This window comes from Xiphophorus maculatus, chromosome 23 (assembly GCF_002775205.1).
Source record: "Xiphophorus maculatus strain JP 163 A chromosome 23, X_maculatus-5.0-male, whole genome shotgun sequence".
NCBI lineage: Eukaryota > Metazoa > Chordata > Actinopteri > Cyprinodontiformes > Poeciliidae > Xiphophorus > Xiphophorus maculatus.
Window position 1 is genome coordinate 9,176,536 of NC_036465.1, and position 23,447 is coordinate 9,199,982.

At 37.7% G+C, this 23,447-nt stretch overlaps 1 protein-coding gene across 2 annotated transcripts in view; it reads left to right on the forward strand.

Annotated features, from left to right (window-relative positions):
* Window positions 1-17,732, forward strand: part of elf4 (E74 like ETS transcription factor 4) — a 63,773-nt gene extending 46,041 nt beyond the window's left edge. For both annotated transcript variants that reach the window (XM_023328730.1, XM_014468942.2), the window contains exons 3-9: window positions 6,798-6,972; window positions 7,868-7,972; window positions 9,587-9,748; window positions 9,869-9,952; window positions 12,179-12,371; window positions 12,588-12,929; window positions 15,163-17,732. In XM_023328730.1, the coding sequence (XP_023184498.1) occupies window positions 6,798-6,972; window positions 7,868-7,972; window positions 9,587-9,748; window positions 9,869-9,952; window positions 12,179-12,371; window positions 12,588-12,929; window positions 15,163-15,973 (1,872 nt within the window). In that variant the 3' untranslated portion in view covers window positions 15,974-17,732. The remainder of the gene's footprint in view (window positions 1-6,797; window positions 6,973-7,867; window positions 7,973-9,586; window positions 9,749-9,868; window positions 9,953-12,178; window positions 12,372-12,587; window positions 12,930-15,162) is intronic.
* Window positions 17,733-23,447: the final 5,715 nt, after the last annotated feature.

Sequence of the window (23,447 nt, forward strand, 5' to 3'; positions counted from 1 at the left end):
AGCCTTTCTCTGGAGGCAGACGGAGGCTGCTGCTGGGAGCAGAGACAGAGAAACCTGCGGCGGAGTTGGGTTGCGTTGTGCGTGGGAGGCAGCCGGGGTGGGGCTTCAACCTGAACATGGTTGCAGCACAAAGGTTGCCGTTGCATTTACCTGACACACATATTAGCGCCTGTGTGTCTTGTCATTGGAGCGGTGAGCTGCATCGGTTATCTCCTCCCCTCAGCAGACGCTGGATCCTGTGGAGCAGGCTTGTTTGTTAGAGAAACGAGTGTTTATGTGCGCCAGTACCTGAGACAAGTTGTTACTGGATCCCTGAATAGCACCGCTTCAGGCCCAACCTGACAGACCAGTTGTGTCGCTGCTTGGAAGGGACGCAGTAATTCACCTAAAAGGTCTCACATTGTTCCACTGCGACAGTTTTGTTGTTGGTGGCACCCACTCAGCCTATTGTGCAAGCGCCTCAGCTCTTTTTTAGCAAGTCATGGTAAAGCACTGAAATCCACTCTGTCAGGTGGGCTTTGGCTTTGGATGGCGGTTTTAAAACCACAATAAACTTATTATAGCTGAGTGAAATCACAGCTTCTGCAATGATTAGCTCTGCTATATTGGATGTGGAAGTCAATGAGTAGCCTCTCCAGACTCAGCATGTGATGAATTTCAGCTTTTGTCATCTTCAGCTATTCAGTTTTGATCTTATTTTCCTTGATTTTCAAAGAGATTTTCTGTTAAGTAGGGATGTAGCAAGATTTAGTACACTAAATATTAAACTATCTCCATATTTGTCACTGAAGTAAAGTCAAAGTGTTAGTTTTGCATCTGGTAACGTTGATTAAAGTTATTATGTTAATATGAAGGTGTGTGCTTTAGTAGGGGTTTCTGCAGGCTTTTCATAAGTTATGATTAATAATCAAACCTTTAAAAGTTTTAAATATGCCCTTATTTTCCATCATAAGTCCTAAATTAATCCATTGGTGATTTTTTAAAATAGTTTTCCCCTCTCGTCTTTAAAAGCACCACAGCAGCATTTGTTTGTTGTTTTCTATTTTAGTTTTGTTTTTTGGCTTAGGCAAATTTACCAAACATGTGATCCAGTTCGCAGTCCTGTCAGCAATTTAAAGTATTCCCTCCAACAACTGAAAATACTCTCCTGTTGTGCTTCCTTTGTTTGTCTGTTATATAATTACAAGCTCCATTTCTCATAGAAAGTAAATATTCAAACACTTTGAATATTTAGTTCAAGAAAGTAATTTCAGTGGTTTTCTGATTACTATGCTATAAAATATCAGTTTAAGTATTATTTTCTTTCTTAACTTGTTTGATAAATAAAACTAAATACCTTCTTAGGGAAGAGAATTGCTGAGGTAACTTACTTTTGTGATTCACTTGGATCTAAAATCTTTAAATTAACTCGTTCTAGACTCTAATCTTGAAGCAAGAAAGAAACTATTACATTCCATCTTGCTGGGAACAATGGTTGGTTTCAGAAGATTTAAATAAGTTTTCATTGTGTTGAAATTGTCTATCTGGCAGCATTTTGGACACTTTAGCAAAGTGACTGATAAAACATCTGTAACTCTGAGCTAAAGAGCTTTTTCACTGTTACTAATGAGTCTGAACTTCATTTAAAGTGTTTTTGCTGCACAAACTACTGATTTTACACAGTGGGAAAGTCTTATCAGGCTTTTCTTAATCAGTTATCGCCAAAGCCGGTTTGGTTTTGCCTGAAGTTGGAAGCCTTGGTAGTCCTTAGCTGGAAATGTTTGATCCCCCTGCTGGTTTATTCTGAGATTTGTGGAGGATTATAGTGCAAGGAGACAGTTTGCCTACACAAATCATAGTATGTATGTTGATATCTCTGCAAACAGATGTTTTAAAACAGAGAGTTGTTTCTAAGAGCACCTGGACTGGTGGGTTAAAATAATAATAATATAAAAAAGCCTTTTAATCAGAGAAAATGAGCTCATATTATTCTGATCCAAAACTGATGGTAACTTAACCATTGGAGCTGGTTTAGAAAGAACCAGAACATGTCTGACCAAATCCAATATGCCTGCCTAAGTTTAAACTTAATGATTTTTGAAAAAGTTTGAAATGCTAAAATGTTAGCATTTAATATGATTGCTATATTTCCCAGCTACTTTTCCTGTGTAAAGAATCATTAGCTTCTCAAAGCTCATGAAAGGAAGCGTGATGATGATTTAGAAGTTCACATGGAAATGTTAGCATAAACTACTATAATGCTTTTGAGATTTGTAAGTTTTAAAATGACAAAATTCTGCTTAGCTCCTAGCTTCTGCAGAGCTACAGTAGCTGTTAGCTTCATTCTGAAAGACAAGCTAACATCGAGCTATTCTCAATGAAAATGTGAAAAACAGTCGCTGGGTGTTTCCAATACTCGGTCCATGAAGAACAAAGTGAGCAGCTGTGACATTGGGAGGTCAAGTCTTCAGATTTAATCCCACCATTACCTCACAGTATGTCCTGTCGCCTAGCAACCACAACACCGCTAAACACAAGCTAGTAAAAATGGAGCTTGAAATCTTGCTATTTTATTACTTATTTGATTATTTTTAATTCTATAACTTCTTCTACAGAAATTGTTTAAAGAACCTAAAAACAAAATGTGAAATTAAGCTTTTAATTTTTGTATTATGTTTTAATGTAGTTATATGACAAAGGATGTAGCGACTGAATCCGACATATATGTCCAGCGTTGGTAATAAAATGCCGGTTGATGTTTAAAGGTGTCCTAATACATACAACACATGAGACGTGAAAATGGGTTACCAAGAATTTAATTTTATCTATATTTTGGGTTCTACTCACAATCATTTTTCTTTTTTTCTGTTCTTGTTTTATTCACAAATAGAAGAAGATGTTTCTGAGAAACTGAGGTTTTACAATGCAAAAATTTACTTTTTGAGAAAAAAAGCTTTAAGTAGAAAAAGTTTTTTTTTAAGATATGCCCTATATGATCTTGATCTCTTAACTGCTAGCTTTAGCCTCCAGGACCAACTGGAGAGTTTACAAAATGTTCTTACTGGAGACATTTGACTTTTGAGAAAGGGCGGCTCCAGAACTGCTCCAAATTTCACAATGAGGATATTGAAAGCTTCAGGCAGTTGAAATCCATTGTGTCGGGGCAGGTAAAGCAGAAGAGAGAGGGGCGTGGGGAGGGAAACAGCCTGCTCAGATGCTGCTGCTTTCAAAGGCAAAATGGGGAACTCAGAAATGCAAATCAGCCTGATATTTATCACTCCTGTTCCCTCTACTAGAAACAGTATTCAGGCCATTAAAGAGGAAGGAGTAGTTAAAATGTGAATTATGTTCAGCACAAACCATTTTAGCTGAAACCTTTGTGCTTTCTTCATGTCTTTTCAAAGTGGTGAGGCCAGAGATGCAACAGGAAAGGAAAACATTTAGGACCAAAACAACCTGCAGAGACAGCAGCTCTACATGTCTTTGGCGCTGGGTCAGCAGAATGTTGTGGGATTTGATGGGAGGAGGTGGTAGATGAGCTGCTGTCTCTGGACCAGTAGGCAAAACACATCTTTATCTCGCTCAAGGACAGAAAACACGAGTTAAGTCAGCCCAAGACAATGTGGCGGCCTCAACGTCTGGCTATGATGGTGGCAAAGATTCCCATTAATGGAAAACATTTTTGATTGAAACTGCAGTCAGAGCAAAAACATGCTTGCTTTTAATCCTCAAAGTTATGGTTGACGTCATTATTTTTTACAGTAAGTACTAAAAATCCTTGGTGAAATACCTGCTTAAAGAGCATAAACATTTCAAACCGCTAACAATGAGCCGGTCTGTTAGCTTCCTGGTTAACCAGTAGCAGAAATGAGTGTACAGGCATGCAGTGGGACGCCACCATTCCCGCCCCCTCCCTCAGCTCAAGGCCTGGACACCTGGTCTGCCCCCGAGGTCCCAGCCAACAATGAACACTTGTGTAAAAAGACAGAGACGCCTTTATTCCCACAGCTCCTACAGCACCTTTTTTTCTGTGTGTCTCTCTTAAACCGACCCATCACTGCAGGAATGTTGCTTTTTATTGATCTTCACTGAGTGGCTGAAGATGGAAAAAAGAAAAATCACATCTATGTAAGCTAGAATAGCAGATGCCACTTCACTGTTCTCTGTGTTTAATGTGAGAGATTTTGGTCCAATGACCTCTTAAAAATAAGTTTCATTTTGTCCTTAGCCATGTGGGTTGGATTATTTTATTTTTAATACTTTGTTTCACAATCTTTTGGACACTGAATAAAAACAAAGAAGTTGGCATTCAAACTGAGAAAGGGAACGACTTCAGCTGAGATTTAAAGTGTACTCTGCTGCCATCTGCTGGGCGTTTTTGGCTCATTCTTCAGATTAGTTTTTCCTTTATATCTACAAAATACATTATATTAAAACAATTATATCCCCAGGAACATTAGACAGAAACAATTAAACCAAAACAAACGAACAAAAAGCCTAAAAGATTAAATAGTAAACTAAGAAAACAAATGGAAATAAAACACAAATTCTGACTAAGATCGTTTATATTTTAAACTTAAACCAAGAATTGAAATTACGCTACATTAAGTTGTCAATAAGCAAAAAATAATGAAAATAATAATAATAGGGTACTTGTTAAAACCATTAGCAGCTCATCATAAAATAAAGTTTTAAATAATATGTTATAAATAAGTAAATAGTCAAATACATAACTAAATAGTTATACGTATGACTTTAAAGAGAAAGGAGTAGTTAAATGAAAAAGTAAAATCACTTCCATTGTGAGTATGATGGTTTAAAACTAAAACTTAAATGAAAAAATACATTATAAAATATTTGCTTATGTTGTCAATAAGTAAAGATTAAATAGACACATAACAGTATTTATTAAAAACACTAAGTTTAAAAGAGTTTTAAATATGTAATAAGTAAATAATCAAATAAATACCTAAATAAATGTAAGTACTCAAATGAAAAATTTATTGTTCTCTTAAGTGTGCCTGGCCCAGTAAACAAAAACAAACAAACAATTAATGCTATGATAAATTAAAATGACCTCAATAATGTCATTTTGATGATTAATATTTTTTCAAAGGTAATAATTTTGTTTACAGAGACTAAACAATCCATTTTATTTATTGTTTCTGTTTTGTGTGGGTTTTACTTCTGCTTAATGTTGTTTTTTTGGACATTTAAAATATCTTCCAGCTCCAGTGTTGAGTTTATTAGCATTCGAGAAGAGATTATCAATATATTACTAGAGAATGGTGTTAAAACAACAATATTATCGTTTATTGCAATAATTTTAGGGACAATTTATCGTCCAGTAAAATTTATTGCAGCAGGCCTACTTGCAAGCACTACTATTAGTAATAATAATAATAATTCAGTTTATAATATTATCTTTTCATGCTCTCCAAAGCGCGTCTTTCACATTTAGAGCAGAACATGACTCTCTTAATTAAAGAATGGAGTTGCTTTGCCCTCACCAACCAGCCGCCCAGTGGCCGTCCATTCTTGACACGATCCCCGCTGGAGGAGCTCTCAGACAGTGCTTGTCTCCTCAGATGTAGCTCTACGGTTCGGCCCACCCTCCACCAATTCCCCCGGTCCCTCCGCTGCCCCACTCATCAGGCCTCGCTAAGCCCAAAATGAGACGGCGAGGTTAGAATTCCCAGAGCGTGATGAAGAAGGTGCTCGTCTGCAATTCATATCTGATTCATTAACATTCATTTGGGTTTATATAATTTCTGGGCATAAGATTAGGTTCTCAGACAGCTGGTTCCCGTCTTCTTCACAACGCCCCAGCGGGCCGCTGCAACACAACAGAAATGATCTCTCTTCCATGCTGCGTGCCTCCACATTAGCTCAGGCTGAGTATGAATCCACAACGTCTTACAAAGCAATAAAAGAGGCCAAATTGGTTTAGAACTAGGGATCCAAACAATTAGTTAAAGATTAATTCTCGATTCACGGTTTATTGGATTAAAATGAGCTCAAATCGATTAAGTTTAGACCTTTTTTTAATGGTGTAGTTTGGCCTCCATCCAGCAGGGGACGCCAGCGGAGCCGTTGGTACTAAAGCAAAGATGGCGGAGCTACAGCAGAACGGGGAAGATAAACGGTCAAAACAGAGTCCGTTGTGGGGTGAAAATACACTTTATGCGGTTCTGTTTTGAAATATAAACACTCGACAATCTTTGATTTTCACTTTAAAAGCGCTCATATAGGTTAGCTACATTACAGAGCAACTTCTTTTTAAAAAAAATACTTGCTAATTGCTAAAAATTATGTGCTAGGTGAGAAAACCCAGAAAATATGACTTCAATAAACCCGGTTGATTTTTACGACTGTCATGGAGCAACGTTTTAATATTCTTTTAAGAGCAACCTCATGAATTAATGTTTCCAATATTTTATTTATTATTTTTAAAATTTTCTATTCAGCATCCTTAGAGGTTCCTGTTTTGTTATATTTTATAAATATGTCTAAATTTAATAATGTGCGAAAACCAAAATTTTTTCATTATTCAGTCAGTATTTAATACAAATGATACAAAATAATGTTGAATTTTTAAAAATTAAATTTATGAAAAAGTTAGCTCTATGAAGTAATCAATTAATAACTTGCCTCCCTAATCAGAACATTAAACCGATAATAATAATAATGCATAGTGAAGGAATTACTGTATGTTTTGAATCTTTTAATTCACATATATGTCCAAGAGCCCCAGCAGGTATTATGTGTTATAATACCTCATGTCTCATCGTATGTACACGTGTGTTTTCTCTGCGCAGTTGGACGACCCGTCAGTATTCCCAGCCGTGATCGTGGAGCAGGTACCCACCACCGACCTGCTGCAGGTCTACTCGGGCCTCGAGTCGGACGAGGTGACTAACGGCATCATGGTGGACACGACTCTCAACGTGGTGGAGGGACCATCCATCCTTTCAGAAGGAGTGGACCTCTCAGGTGAAGACACGACACTTTGGAAACATTTCACATACACTGATAGAGGTCAACGATGTTTCTCAGCTATTGTCTAATTTCATAATTTGCAGCTTTTTATTTTGTTGTTTTCCTACATCATGTTGTAAGTCAGGTTCTACTTGAGTGATCTCTTAAATCTACATGTCTAACATTAGACCTGGGTATGATTTGGAAAACTGAACCCATCTTCTGTGATTAATCACATTTTATTCAGAATTTTGTAAGGTTGTTTTGGTTTTGGTACCTTATTTCACTTAATACATTAAATCCTCATTTGAAGATGTTTGTATTTAATTGGGTTATTTTTAAGTGATATTAAACTACATTTGATTATCATTGATGAAACACTTAAGTTTGAAAAAAACTAGAGAAAATCTGTGACAGGTTGAACCTTTTCCCAGCTCTGTGTAAAAGTGTCTAGATTTTCTGTGTCCAACACTATTACTGGAACTAATCTAACACAATTATTTCTAAGCCTCTTACAGTAAGCGATTAATTAAATTAAGATGAACTCAATCATTTCTGTTCTGATGACTAATATATTTTAAATTGTAATTTTGTTTTCAGAGACTCTGTAATCCATCTTATTTATTGTTTTTGGTTGTCATGTTTTATTTTGGAAATTTAAAAGATCTTCCATTTTCAGTGTTGTATACAAAAATGTAAGTTTATTGTTTATTGAGGGGGAGGACTTGCATTATTTTGCCATTATTACTTGAAAAAGGTCTCAAAACAACAATATTCTAATTTATCGCAATAATTACTGGGACAATTTATTGTCCAGAAAAAATTTATTGTGACAAACTTAATTATTTCACATGTAACTTCCAGTTATGTTGCCAACTATTTTGATGCATTTTTGTCTTTTGATGGACAGAAACGAGAGTTTCCCGTGCCGAAGACAGCATGGAGACGAACGAAGCTGCAGCAGCTCTGCTGAACATGGAGTCTCCAAATAATATTTTGGATGAGAAGCGAATGAGTGAGTTTATTTATGTTTATTTTAGGGCTGTAACGATTCATCGAATGATTCGAGTATCTCAAGCCTTAAAATGGAAGTTATCTACCTCGAAGCTTCATTAGATTATGTATTACTATTTAGCGCCATTTAATTTGGCTGGATAATTATTTGTGTTGCACAACGCTCTCACTTTCGCCAATGAGCTGCTGACAAATGCTAAGTGCTATTAGCAGCTATGGAGGAAGATGTGCCGCCAAGAAAGAGACACCTCAATGCGTTGTGTAAATGATGCAAAACAAAATGGGCGTTTCAGTTTAGATCGGTCCTAAAAAAAGTCCAACCTGACAAATTAACTGTAGAGGCCCAAGCCTGAAGTAAATCACACAATTATTTTAAAATGGTTTCAGTTTAAAATACTTCCAAACCAGACTTTGCTGTCTTTTACGGCTGCTGTAAACGATTATTTAATGAGTATTGCATTGATTATTCTTATGATTAATTGAGTAATCAAATAAAAAAATGTGATAAAGTAAAATATTGCTAAATTCTACCATAGCAGCAGTGTTTATATCAGATATCAACATCAGCCCAATTTTTCATATTTGCGCATCCCTACAATTACTTAATTTGTAACAATAATAGCTCCTTTTTTAAGTTAACCTGGACAAAAACTATACAAAAATCTGAAATTATATTCAATTTAATAATAAATCTGTAAGCTCCAGAAACCAGCTTTTAGTTCATGTATTCATCTTCAGTCTCTTTAATAGATGAACTCTTTGCTCAGCCGTTTATAGTTTTTGTGTTCATGCCAGCGATGGGATTTGGCTCCTATGTCGTACATAAAAACATAAATGACAGCTGGACTGCCACAGTGCGCTATGTTGCTAGCATTAGCAACAACTTAGAGGTGAAAGTGAGAGTGTTGCGCAACATAATCAATCACCTGGCCAGAACACGGCTCGCTAAATAACAAAACATAATTTAACGAAGCTTGAGGCAAATATTTTTCTGAGGAATTTTAACAATCGAATCATTTGAGGAATCGTTACAGCTCTTCGTAGTATAACTTTCCCCTGTTTTAGCTCTTCCAGCTCTGTTTTGTTGCTTGCTAATCAAGAAGAGTAATGATGTGGAAAAAAAATAATAAAGGATAATTAGAAATATCTGTTTTATGAAAAAATCTTTTTCATATTTCAAACATCAGACTGAAAGTAATGTTCAGTAAATAAAAAAAAGGAACTTAATTGTTTATTTACTAGCATAGTTTTCTTTTACTTTTTTTAAAAAGTTTTTTTTTGGCTCTAGTGGCTTTTATTTGATAGTTAATTGACAGGAAAGTGGGTAATGAGAGAAGGAGAAAACATGCAGCAAAGGTCGCCAGGCTGGGAATCGAACCTGTGACGGCCGTGTCGAGGACAAGGCCTCCATATGTGGGTTGTTCTGAACCCCTGCGCCACCACAGCTCACACTAGATTTCTTTTACTATCTTAAGTAGCTACTACAGAAGACGATTAATTACTCAGTCATCAGTAGATTACTTGATTACTAAAATAGACGATAGCAGCTTTTATTTATTTCTCTGCTTTATGCAAAACAAGGTGTAATTTTTGTATGTTGTTGCTGTTTGTGCAGTTCACACCTACAACCATCTGCTGGAGTCAGAGATGACGTACGCGCCACTCAGGCCGGACCAAATGGACAACGTTGCCCTGGACATGTCTCTGGATGAAGACACGTCATCCATGGATGAGATTTCTCAAAAGATTCCCTTAAAACCTCAGAAAAAAACCAAAGGTAAGACTTTATTTTTCTAGTTAAGTAATAATTTGTTGCAACAGTTTAGAGTAGAAGGTGATTACATGATTTTGTTGTGTCCTTTGACCTTCTAACATGCTGCTTCTCACATTGAATCAGTGCGAAAGCCCCGGGTAGTGCGTCCCTGCTCTCCAATCACAACCCCTAACTTGCCACTCAGGAAGAAGAGCAAAGAGGGCAAAGGTAAGCCTCACCAACTAGTCCACTTTTCTGTAATGAGCCAATAAAAATCAAGGTCTCTCCTCCTCTTGTGATTGCTCCGATTCCTCCAGTGGAGCGGGCGACCAGCTGCCCTCGGCCCCTGCAGTCCATCTGGGTTGAACCTGAGCGAGTTAATGGATGAGGGGATCGGGTGGTGTTGTGTTTCTCGGGGAAACAGGAGTGATTGCATGCTGGAGGGCACGCTGATGCTTTACTGATAGATGTAGGGGCGATGCCGCTTTGTTTGGGCCGTTCACAACGACACAATAGGGGGAAGGGGTTTGGGACGTCTGGTTCAGACGCCCACGAATGCATCACTCTGTCACCTGGTCGGGGATTCAGGTGACTTCTGGGAGTGTTGCTGTTTTTAAACGCTGCCGGCCGCTGAAGTCTGGCAAATTAGAGGAATCTACATCCGAGCTTGGTATAATTAATTTCCTTCTCAGGCGGACAAATCCCTGTCACAACAATAACTGGAAGGAAAGAAAATATTTTCTCCTGCAACTCTGTGGCTTCTATATACAAACTGAACATCTAGATAAATTAGGGCTGGAGCAATTAATCGAGTATTTTTGGTTTAGTTTCTAGTTCAGAAATCTTATTACACTTTAAAAAATCTAAACTAATTTATAAGTGACTTTAATATTGGAAAACACAGGATTTCAAAGGGTATCCTTATTTTTTATGACAGGTACATTAGTAAATGTCCTTTTATAAGTGAAATAATCTGCCAGTGAAATAGTCCTTTTGTCAATATTAAAGAATTATGTACTGAGAACAAATTCCTATTTCTTGCTGAAAAGTTACTTTTGTGTTAGTTTTGCCTCATTTCAACTGTACTAAGAAGATATTTGCACTGGAAACTAGAACGAAAATAGTTAATATTTTATGTTTTTGCAGGGTAATTTAGTAATTTATTAATTGTTTACTGGAGAATACAGACTCAAAATAACAAACTCAGAAGTAATAAAATCGAAATAAACCAAAAAACAGACATTTTGCATTTAAAATAAAAAACTTTTGTAAATAATTCTACACAGAACTATTTCAGCGGCATAGCTTCAGTTTAGCTTCACCTGGTTCAAATTCTGTATAAAAGAAGAAAAAAATCTTCAATTAAACCCATTTTTCTAATCTTGTAATTGAAGAAATAATGAACAGATAAACCCTTCACTGCATTGATAAGTCAAGCAGAAAGTATTTTTTTAGCTTTAGGTTCGTCGTTTCAAATAATAGAAATCAAGCATGCACTGAAGAAATGCTGTTATTGTATTTGTGCAATAAAATATTTATTTTCCCATTTAAAAAATGAATTGAAGTATTTATTTATTTGCATATTTTAATATGTTTGCAATATATATGTAACAAAAAGCTTTAATGAATCAGTTTTTTTCTCTTGTTTTGTTTGTTTTTTCTTATGGAGTTATATAAACATGTAAACAGGCTAATGAATTTATATTCCATGCTCTTTTTTGTAATATGCAAATATTTTTTAAAAGATAAAAAACTAATTTGATCACAAAAAAGCAAAAAAATCTGCAGAATGTTTTTATTTGATTAATTGTCTAAATCACATGTATCAAACTCAAGGCCCGGGGGCCAAATCTGGCCCGCCGTAGCTTTTTATGTGGCCCTCTAGACTCCGAATTACATCAAAAAGTCCCTCTAGTTTTTCATAAATATGCAAAATTCACACAAAATCAACAGATCCCCACAATTTTACTGCAAATTTTTCTCAAAATTGGTCAAAAACATTGAGTCCAAGTGACTGCTGCCTCAGCCTTACTTGATGTCAAGTTATAGTCTGTGATTGATAAGGAGATTAATTGAAAGTCTCATCTAACGTCGTACATTATCTCAAATATCGTAAAAATTGCTTACGATTATTTCTAAATTAGCACCACAAGTCTGTGATTATGATTGCAAAAAACCACAAAAACAATCACAAAATCCTGGAGGGTCTGATCAGCGTGGAAAGATGTTCAATATTATTTAATTTTAAGAATCACCTATTGAAAACAGTTATTTATTGATATTTTAACAGTTTATCAAGACATTCAGGAACAACCGGCCCTTTAAGAACATTCAGGTCTTTGATACGGCCCTGATCTAAATAAAAGACAAAATAAACACTAGTACTGGTTGAAAGCTTGAATCTGTGCCTGCATGTTGTAACCATGGACTCAAATTAGCCTCTTTAATTTGCAGGCAACACCATCTACCTGTGGGAATTCCTCCTGGCTTTGCTGCAGGATAAAAACACCTGTCCCAAATACATCAAGTGGACGCAGCGTGAAAAAGGCATCTTTAAGCTGGTGGACTCCAAGGCTGTTTCAAAGCTTTGGGGCAAGCACAAGAACAAGCCCGACATGAACTATGAGACCATGGGGAGGGCTCTCAGGTGAGAGCAGAATACCAATGAGCCACGTCTGCCAATGTGACATTATCATGCACACAAACTCTCATCCAGCATTTAACCTTGAAGACACCATTTCCACTGATATGTTCTTATTAACACTCTGGAACGGCAGCTTAAATTTTTATGAGAGTCGTTAAACTTTAATCGCGATAATGTCAATAATTGGTTGAACGGACTCTCGCCTACTTCCTCCCCCAGGTACTACTATCAGAGAGGCATCCTCGCCAAAGTGGAGGGGCAGCGGCTGGTCTACCAGTTCAAAGAGATGCCCTCTGACCTGGTGGTGATCGACGACGAAGAGGCGGGGTCTGACGCCAACGCTGGCTACGAGAGCCAGCGGGCTTCCAACGGGCGGGGCGTGGTCCGCGGAGGGTCCAAAGGCCACGGCAGGGCGCAGCATGTGTCGCTGAAGCCGATGAAGAAAGAGCCCAGAGATGAATGTCTGTACCGGGAGGCTGACGGAGGACAGGCGGAGCAGCTGCTCCATGTTTTACAGGAGAACCAGGCGCACGGCGTTCAGGACGCAGCGCACGCCATCAGGTAGGAGAGCCGCTCACTGACTGTACACACAGGCCAGTGTCAATAATCAATAAATCAGTTAATCACAGGATGAACCATGATATATAATAATATATCATAATATAATGTAACAATAGTTAAATTATATAATTCTATAATGTTACATTTATAGTTACATTATATACATTACATAGTTATATAACTACATATAGTTACATTGTATAGTTATAATGTAACTATTGTTTCATTATTTAAAAATGTAGCAATATTTAGAACCAGTATTGTTGGTCTTAAAACAACAATATTATCATTTATCGCGATAATTTCTGGGGTAATTTATCGTCCAGAGAAACTTGTTATCGTTGTGTTTCCAGCCAAAAAGAAAACATAGAGCAAAAGTATGAAGTTACACTGCAAAAACACAAGATTTTACCAAGTATTTTGGTCTAGTTTATAGTGCAAATATCTTAGTGGACTTAAAATAAGACAAAAATAATTTACAAGTAACTTTTCAGCCAGATAAATCAGCTTGTGTTAGGTTAATAATTCCTTAATATTAATTTTAAAACTGTTGTAAGTGAAATAATCATCCTGTAGATAATTGTAATTTGTTTTTTGGTAATATTACACAAATGCATACGTGACAATGGTTTAAAGATTTATAAAATTGTATAGACCAAAGTGAACTTTGGACGAACCAATTAAAATTTATTCCAAATAAAAACTCCTGCTCAGTTAACTTGTTTTAATTTTTTAACTGCTCTCCTTTGCAGTTAATCGTAGTTTTGTCATTTCTGTTTCGAGCGACTTTGCTTTTTCTCATAAGCGGTGGCGTCTGTAGTTTTAACGTTCAGTTTGTTTTGTGTTAGAGTTTGTTTGGACTCCACTGCCTGCATTATGAATGCTTTGTCTTTCCTGTGATATTTTCCAGGCTGGAAAAGCTCAGCAGTTAGGAACTGTGGACAGAATAATAATTTATACAGTGGAGATATCTGTGTTGTTTGTTACAATAATGATGAGGACAGGACTTCTCTGTGATATACTGGCTGTATTTCTCAGTAGGGTTTAATAAAAATAAATATATATATCCATGTTTCCAAAGATGTAGGCCGAATGTTCATCTTGGTTATTCATCAGGCTTTATATTTTAATTTTAAAAGTGGGTAAAAGGCTCAGAATAAGTAGGTGAAAATTTATTTTAAATGTCTTAAATTTAAATGACAGCTGGAGGAAATACTGACTGGTTATAGGAACGTCCGGTTTCTGACATCAGAATGAGGAAAGTTTTACTCTATTCCTCACTTTCAGCTGTGTGCTGTCTAAGGGGTTTGGGCTTTGACTAGGCCTCTCTCTCTTAATTCTCAGCCTGGTATGTTTTGAATAGCAGTTATGTTTTTCAGTTCTGGATTGTTTTACTTGGTTTATACCAAACATGTCCTCTCGTCTGGCGTCTATTTACATTTTAGACTTATTTTATTATTCCTAAACCTCTGGTCTTTGTTTCTGTTCTTTCTGCGATACTTCAGTTTGCTTCGTGTTAAAAATTTCATGGGTTTTTTCAGTGAAAATATGTTGGAAAAACACAGGATTTCAAAAGTTATCTTTATTTGTTTATGACTGTAAAACGAAATCAGTACTAGTTCCACAGCTACGCTAGCAAATGTTTTACCTGAAATAATCTGCCAGTGAAATAGTACTTTATTATCAAAATAAAGCGATTATTTACATAAAACAAGCTCCTATAAGACACTGAAAACTTACTTTAGAGTTTGTTTTGTCTTATTTCAAATGTATTAAGATATTTGCATTAGAGACTAGAAGAATAATACTTAAGATTTTGTGTTTTTTCAGTGTAATTTAGTAATTGGAGAATACAGACTTAAAATAACAAACTTAGTAATAAAGTCAAAATTGTACAAAAAACAGACATTTGCATTTAAAATAAAAAAAACCTTTGTAAATATGTTCTGGCCAGAACTATTTCAGTAGCATAGCTTCAGTTTTAGCTTCACCTGGTTCAAATTCTGTAAAAAGGAAATCTGTAATTAAGTTCCTTTTACTATCTGATTGTTGATTGAATAATCTAAAAGGTAATGAACAGATAAACCTTTCACTGTTTTGATTAGTCAGGTGTTTTTTTGGCTGCAGATTCATCCTTTGCTATCAGGTTTTTAAAGGTTGTCCTGATATTTTTCCAGGCTGTAGAGGGAAAAACCCAGATAAATATTGAGTTTTAATCATTTTGTCTCCTTAGGACCATCAGCAGCCCCGTATCGTTACCGATGGTTCTGACCTCCTCCGGCTCCCTCCAGTCGGTTCCCCTCACCGTTCTGGCTAACGGCGACTCCAGCCACTCCTCGCCTCCTCGGGTCATCCTCCACACCGTTCCCTCCGCCGCCGCGGGGGGCAAAGACGTGCTCACCATCCAGACGGCGTCCCTAGCTGGCGGCGGCGCCGGCCTGCATGACGGCCTCCCGCAGCAGCTCCTGGTCACCAGTCTGGGCTCCTCCGCCATTTCCTCCTCCTCGGTCTCAACCTGCTCCTCCCCTGCAGGAGTCATCAGCTCCGCCGGCTCGGGCCTCAACGGCCTGCCCCGCCTCGTCACCATCAACACCAGCGGCGGGCACGCCATGGTGGCACAGCAGCCGGGCACCGTCATCGCAACGGTGCTGAAGTCCAGCGATCTGTCGGCGCTGCAGGTCAAAGAGGAGATGCTGGACTCCAGCTACTTCCAGTCGATGGTGAACGGCGACCTGTCGCTGGCGGCGCACACGTTCGACAAGGAGGAGATGGAGGCCGGCGAGGCGGAGCTGCAGTACAGGACTGTGATCATCGATACCAGTCAAAGCCAAGCCCAGGCGCCGGCGAGCGAACCTTTAATAAACGGACGTTACTCCCAGAGCAGCAGCCCCGGCGAGGGCTTGACCCCGGTGGAGGAGCTGGAGGTTCGCGGGGAAATGTCTCTGCAGCCGGAGCCGGGCGTCAAAACCCTGCAGGAGCTGCCGCTCTCCGTCCAGCTGCCTGCAAACTTTATCCAGATAAAAAGTGAGCCTGCAGAGGCTTAGGGCCACGGGACTCTTTCAAAACACACACAAAAAAATCACATTTATTTTGACCACAGACTCGATATTTTCCTTTTCCTACCACAACGGTCTGATTCGAACATCAGAAGTGAGGGAACTTGCAGCATGTTGCTCTTAAAAGTCGGTCAGTTCAGCCTCAGGATTTATTGTTTACTCTCATGTTATGTGACCATGTGCCTAATTTCAAAAGATCTAGGGAGTGATTAGCATTTCTTTTTAAGAAGTTAGCTTTTACAATAAGGATTATTCCATGTAGATAAAAAAATTCCACAAATCCAAACGTGGGATCAATGTCTACGATGAAAAACGTGCCAGTCAAGTTTTTGTTTTTATTTCTTAACCTTTGCATCTCATCGGACTGACGCTATCAGAGGACAACAAACCAAAAACCAGGACTGAAAGCCAAACGGTGCAACAAGAAGGGACGCCTGACGCAGCTTAAGTAAAGAGTGCCTTATGAGATGTTTGCAGAAAGAATTACTGTTTATTTTAAAAACAAGGAAGTTAATATTCATTTATTTTGAAACAGACAGAGTAGGTGTGCATCTACTCTCTGTCAGCCCTGCATAAAAAAACTGTTAACATGTAAAAGGGCATTTTTCTGTGTGGAGTTGCAGACCGGAGGGCACAGCAAGAAAAGCAGAATAAAAGTGATTTATTTCCATTTCTCCCTCTGATGCTCCTAGGTTTAAGTCCTGTTTATGTAAAACAATATATATATGAATTTATAAATATATATATATACTGTATGTAGACGTATAATATGCAATTGAGATTCAATTTTAAGGCCACAACAAATTTATTTATTTTATTAATTCCTAAATTCTGTAAAGAAAAGGCACATTCGTTTTATTTTTACGTGTAAACCTGAGGGAAGATGAAAAAGAAGATACAGGAAGCTTATATGGCTTTTTTCCCTTTTTGTATAGCTCTCCATATAATCAGCTTTGTTTAGTTTTTCTTTTTTTAATTTCTGGTCTTAAAAGCTCAGCGCAGCATCATTATTCTGCTGCTGTGAATATCTCTGTTAAACATTTACTGAATGAGCTTTTTGTTCCCTCTTTTCAGCGGATATACCTCTCTCCTTTTTCCAACAGTCGAGGCTGTGCTTTCAGAACTATTGGATTTTATATTACACAGAGTATCAAGTGTATCAGTCAATACTGATTTTCTGCTTAGAATCTAAAGTTTCTACATTTGTTAGGAACAAAAAAACCCGACTTGTTTCTCTGGTCAGAGGAAGTTTGTGCCTTCTTCTTGTTTTTCTGTCCCGTTTGGTTAAGAACTCCCTGTTGGGGATGAAGCCATATTGATCCCGAGTCGCATCGCGGCCCAATCGGCTGTTCTTTCCGGGCCGAGCCGAGCCGCTGAGCGAGGGAAACTCGGACTACCTGACCTCCACAGTCTGCTTTACAAACTCACCAGAGCCAAAGAGGTCCACATCCTGCAGGCATTCTGAATGTAAAACACGCTGGCACAAAAATGTTTTGACAATCAATAAATACACTGGGTTATATTTGCATTAAAATCTGACTTTCTGTTAGGATTATCTTCATATGTATTCTGATCTTTTTATTTTTCCTAAAGCACTGTTGTCTGTGAATTGTTGAGGTATGTCCACTGCATTTTGTTTTGTTGCTTCTGTTGTCTTGGGTTGTCAATGGCCTCCTTTTATGCTGAACTTAGACTAGATTTTTAAGAAAAAGTCAATATGCTAATTAAAAAGAAAATCTCCTCTCTACATTATTTGCTGCTGTTTTATTTTCTGCAAGAGAAGTAATTTTTTTAATGATTGGAGCCTGAGATAAAATGTCATTAAAACAGGACGAAACTTTAATAAAAATTATATTTTACTAGCTGCATTTCCAGCAAACGCAAAATTGCGCAATATGACATATTGAAAATAAATTTGCTTAATGAAAATGTCTTCTGAATAAAAAAACTCGTAATTATCATGTTTTGGCTTTTCGGTCTCATCAATAGTTTTTTTTAAAAAGCAAAATATTTGCAATAGAAATGCAGCTATTGTCACATGTATGACAATCTATGAAAAAAATGTAGCTCCTCTCAGCGCTAACTAGAAACACCCAATCAGGGGCAGGGGCCAGTTCTTAACGATCAATCAAAATCTCATGTGGTGCTGCAGCTGGCATAGCATGTTGTGAATGCTAAAGCTAGTTAGCATGACCACCGATAACGGCAGATTAACGGTTTTCTTGTATGGGTAAGTTGTTTGTCCTCCATTCGCTCATTTAGGGTGAGTATGACGGTGATTAGACCTGCTTCCTGGCTCTGATTGGCTGGTTTTGAACGGGAGCTGCGCGTTTCCTAAGACAGCAGTAGTAGCTCAGTTTTCACAAATGATATGTCTCATAACAAAACTGTCTCAAAATGGTGACATTTTCAAAAATATGTTCAACAACAAAAACTTTGTTTATAAAACTGCAGCTTTAACCAAGGAAACAACAAATAGCGGTTAGCAAGTCCATCGGTTTCCGCTGTCGACATAATGAAACCGTTTCTGCCGTGAAAACTCAGTACTGTCGGGCCGCTGCAGCTTCGGGGGACATTTGATCGCATGGCATTTAAAAGAGAAAGTAAAAGCTGCTGTAGGAAACTGGATTGGTGCCATTAGCAGTCCGGAGACTGATTGGACTGTACTTAAGAGCACTGCTGCTTCTCCAGTTGCTGTGGGTGGTTGAATACATTAGCATGTGACATGCCTGCAGCTGAAGACAGCCGCGTCTGTCAGCACAGCTTGCATAGTGAAATGAGAGGGAGTGTGTGTGTGTGTGTGTGTGTGTGTTAAGTCTCTGTTTGGTGAAAGAAAAGGTTACACAGATTCTTTTGCAGCATGTTAATGTGTTTATGTGTGTGAAAGTGTCCATGGCTGTACTGGCTTTCCCGTCCCAGGTTCTGACCTGCCTGGGTCCATTGTGGCTGATTTCGCTTTAAGAGGTTTAGTGTAAGAATAGAAAAATAACACGAATAAAGCACACACATTTGAAACACGTTTTTCCAAATTTCTTTACGTTTAACTTGATTAATTGCTTACAGTAGGCACAGAGGCCATTTCCATTAATTGCGAAAATTGAAATTACAAAAGTAAATTCACTTAATGGAAACAATTCAATAAAAAAAAACAACTCATGTTTTTGGCTATAACGAAGCAGATATATTTACCAAAACTGCAATGGAAACATTTTCTTAACGTCACATGAGTCACGTGATCAACTGGCGAAAACGACGACGAAGAAGACAAGAATTTTGGGAGGATAATGTTTGTTTTTTTGTTTTTCGGACAATGTGCTGCTGACTCCATCACAGCTGTTTATAAAAAGTCTTTCAAAAGTGTTGAATCCAGAGCTCCTAAATCCGGCACCTCTGATTTGTTTGAATGTGACCTGAATCTGAAGGCCCGGTCGCTTTCATGCAACCTGAACGTCATTGATATTCGACAAACGTCACTATTCTGCGTCCTGATACGCGCGAGCGCGGAGCGAAAAAATAACCATGGCGGATTTAGCTGAGGATTAAGTTGTAAATGTGCTGCGGTTGGATAACAACGTTAAAATCGTAAGCTATGCTTCACCATTAGCATCCATGTTTACTTCCGCAAACAGTGAGCGCTTCTTTTTCTTCTTCTTTTTTTATGGCTGTTGGCAAAACACTGAGCACGATTGCTACGTGTGACGTTACTGCGCCCTCTACTGCGCATGCGGGACACTTTTATTCATTTGCGGTTCACACTGGACATCAGGTATATTTCCATATATTTGGAAATGTGAACTACCGCTTCAAAAAATTCAGATTTCACAAAAAAATCGGAGTTGAGCAGCAAAGCCTGCAGTGAACTCAGCCACATTGTCATGATGTGGTTACAATTAACAAATATGTAAAAAAAAAAAAAAATACTACTGCAGATTTACTTAATTGATTTACATAATTTCAATTTGCGCAATTTTATTGTTAATGGAAACTTGGCACATTTCAGCAACAAAGTCCTTTACATTGTAAAAACACAAAACATACAAAGTTATAGTACTCACAGTCAACAATCGAAGCATTATCTTTGGTTTCTAGTGTAAACTGCTCACCATCACATATGATTATAGAGCGTTTTGAGTTTAGTCAGTTTCAATAAAACCCTCTTTAGTCCAGCAAACGTCTTCCTAAGTATTTCCGCAGACGAGGCATTGATTTTGCTCATCGTCTCATTTCCCCCTTTTGTTCTGGAGGATTACTGCAACAATGAAGGCGACCAGCAGCCGCTGTGTCTGTGAGTCAGAGACCCTGAAGATGGAGCAGGAGAGCCGGGTCCTGGAAGAGGAGGACTATTTCTGTGTCGCCTGCAGCCACTGACACAGCGCGAGTGTTTACTGCTGTGCCATGCTGCCTCTCACAGTGGGAGCGGTTGAAGGATGACGACTGACATTATTGTGCCTCCAGCCTGAAGCAGGAACGGCACACGGAGAGCTTATTTAACCATCAGGTCACCAGACTCACTGCAGAGAAAGGCTCTCTGAGTTAACTCGGTTTAGGTTATTCAGAGGAATTTAGGCTTGTCTCAGAGAAACGAGGACATTTTTAATTTAAAGGCAGTAAAAATAGGAAGACAGAGCAATAAAAATAGAGAAATACATTCTTCTTTTTTTATATATATTAGAGTAGTTTGACTTCCTGTCCACAAGATGGCAGTAGTGATACACGTGTTGGATTGGAGAGAGCCGTTCCTTCAGGTCACTAATCTAAATACAGATACTCCTCATACATTCGGGTTTTCACCAGCAACTCGCACAGCCAAACAAACGAGGGATTATTTGAAATGAAAATAAGCAGCTGGAAGTGAAGTCTTTCCTGCATTTCTGATAAATAACAAAACGCATTAATTCACTGGACAGCTTCAGTGAAAATGTCCAATCCTCTGGCCAGGTACAGAGAAGAGGGAGGGGAGGAATCCTTTGAACTGTGATAACCTGGTAAATGCTTGGTATTTGTGTTTATCCTGCTGAGCAGTCACTCTTTCCCCCTCCCTCATCAAAACAGTGATAAACAAGTGCTGCAGGGGGTGTTCCTATATGAAATGCATGAGGAAAACAGAGCAGGACTTTATTAGAAACGACACATTCTTTAGTTTTCATCTGTGAGGGAGGAGGTCGCTGTCACAGAGCGCGCCTCATGTCTGATGCTGACACTGTTCAGGCACTTTGTACGGCGTGAGAATGCAAATGAACTTCCGTTTTGAGATATAAAAAAGCTTTAGTGAAAACAAGATGTTTGAATTTCAGACAGATTTTTTTTATATAAGAAATGAACTTAAAGTGTTTGTTCTTGTTATGTGGAAAAGCTTGTTGCATGTCAGTTCAGCCACCTCAGATTTTGTATCTTGTTGGCTTTTTTAAAATTTATTTACAGTGGATGATGCTTAATGAGCCATTGGAGAATTATTTATCAAGTTGCTGCTGCTTTTACAGAAACTGGGTCAGATTCCCAATGTCTGCCTGAATTATCGAGCAGCTCTAGGGGTAAAATCTGCTATACGCAAACGTTTCTCCATCAGCTTTTTCCTTGGAGGGCTTCACTTCAGAAAAATGAGAAGAAAACAAAAACGTTTGGATCAGGGCAGCTAAAAGTTGGTTGAATTGAGGCAGTGTAATTTAGATGTGTGTGAATTTCACAAAAAATCATCCAAACAGAGTGAATGTACCAAAAATCACAGTTCTGAGACACACAGATGTGTGCAACGGCGCAATATGGCAATTATAGATTGTAAAGGAGTATGCTTCCTCTTCAAAACTCAGAAATTGTAAGATTGATTCTAGAAAAAAAAAAACATTTCTGAGCTCCAAAAGTCAAAAATTTGCTTGAAAAAACTAAGCAATCAAAATATTTTGACTTTTGAAACTCAGAAATGTTGCAAAATTTCTGAGACTAAGTTCAATTTATTTTCTTGCAATTCTTTTTACTTTTGCAGATCAGAAATGTTCTTGTTTTTTTGTAGAAAATTTCTGAGATTATTCTAAAAAGTTCAAAATTTTTGGCAGAAATTATCTTTTTTTCTAACTTGGAAATTTCTGAGTTACAAAAGTAAAAAGTTTTAAACTTTCCAGACTCAGAAATTTTCTGGAAGGGATTTGGACATTTCTGAGATCAATCTCAAAATGTCTTGAGTTTTTCTATCAATTTTTTTACTTTTCAAACACGAGGATTTTTTCTAGAAAATGTCTGAAATTAACCTCAACATTTTTTCTTGCAAATTTTGACTTTTGGAGCTGAAATCAATCTCAAAATTTCTGAATTATTTTCAAAAAAATATTTGCTTTTTCAAACTCTGAAATTTCCAAGCTTCTGAGATGAATCTAAAAAGTTCTGAGTTTTTTAACTTTTGGACTTTTGGAGCTCAGAAACTTTGTTGTGTCTGAGATTAAGCTGAAAATATCGGATTTTTTCAAGCACATTTTCAAGCTTTCAAACTCAGGATTTTCCAGATTTTTGTAGAAAACTTCTGATATCTAAAATTTCCTTGTTTTTTGGCGTAAATTTACTCCTGGACTTTTTTTTTTTCGCTCTACGATGGCCCTAATACGCCGTCACAGTTTCTCCACTGATGGACGATAAAGGATTTTTCTCCTTCTGCTTCCATCAGTAGCTGAATCTTTTTAACAGTCAGACGTCTGTAAAGTTTGGCCTTCATGGTCGGCTGTGGTTTCTGTACCAGCCTCTCCGGTTGGGGGAACCGTCCCAATCGGATCCGCTCCCTCAGCCTCCACAGCGATTTACTCTCATCTTCACAAAAAGAGTTTGAGAAACCGTCACTGCCTACAGAAACCTATTAAAAATAACATTTTGTTGCACTTTCCCCCATCTGTGAGTAAAGCATCTCTGGTATTTGATGTGATAAATGGTGAAAATAGTGAGGAATGTATTATCTTAACTCTGATTTTATGAACTTTTCAGAAACGCCTCAGGGGCTTTGCAGTTCACTTGTCAGCGTTTTGAAATATGTTTGCAATTACTGAATTTGTTAACACATAGCAGCTTTTTTTTTACTTGACACGATGCTCTGGGCTATTGACATTATTGATTTAAAAATAACAATCTGGTTACCGTCTGAACTATGAACATGTTCACAAATCATTTGCATACATTTACATGGTGCTTGAGATAACTTTTTCCTCCACCAAAAGCAACGTCACTGACAATTATTTTTGATTTCATTGACATTATTATCATATCAAACCCACGTGAGTCAACAGGCATATTTACATCGTAGGCGAGAGAGATGCTTTTATATCCTCATAAAAAGATGAATTATTAGTCATCAGATGCACAGAAGTTGTAAAAAAAAGAAACAATAAGCGCATATATATCTGTTTTATCTCACCAAGCTAATGAGGAAAGGGATTAATGGAGAGGAGAGGCGGATTTGACTCTTCTATGGATTCAAACCCAGACT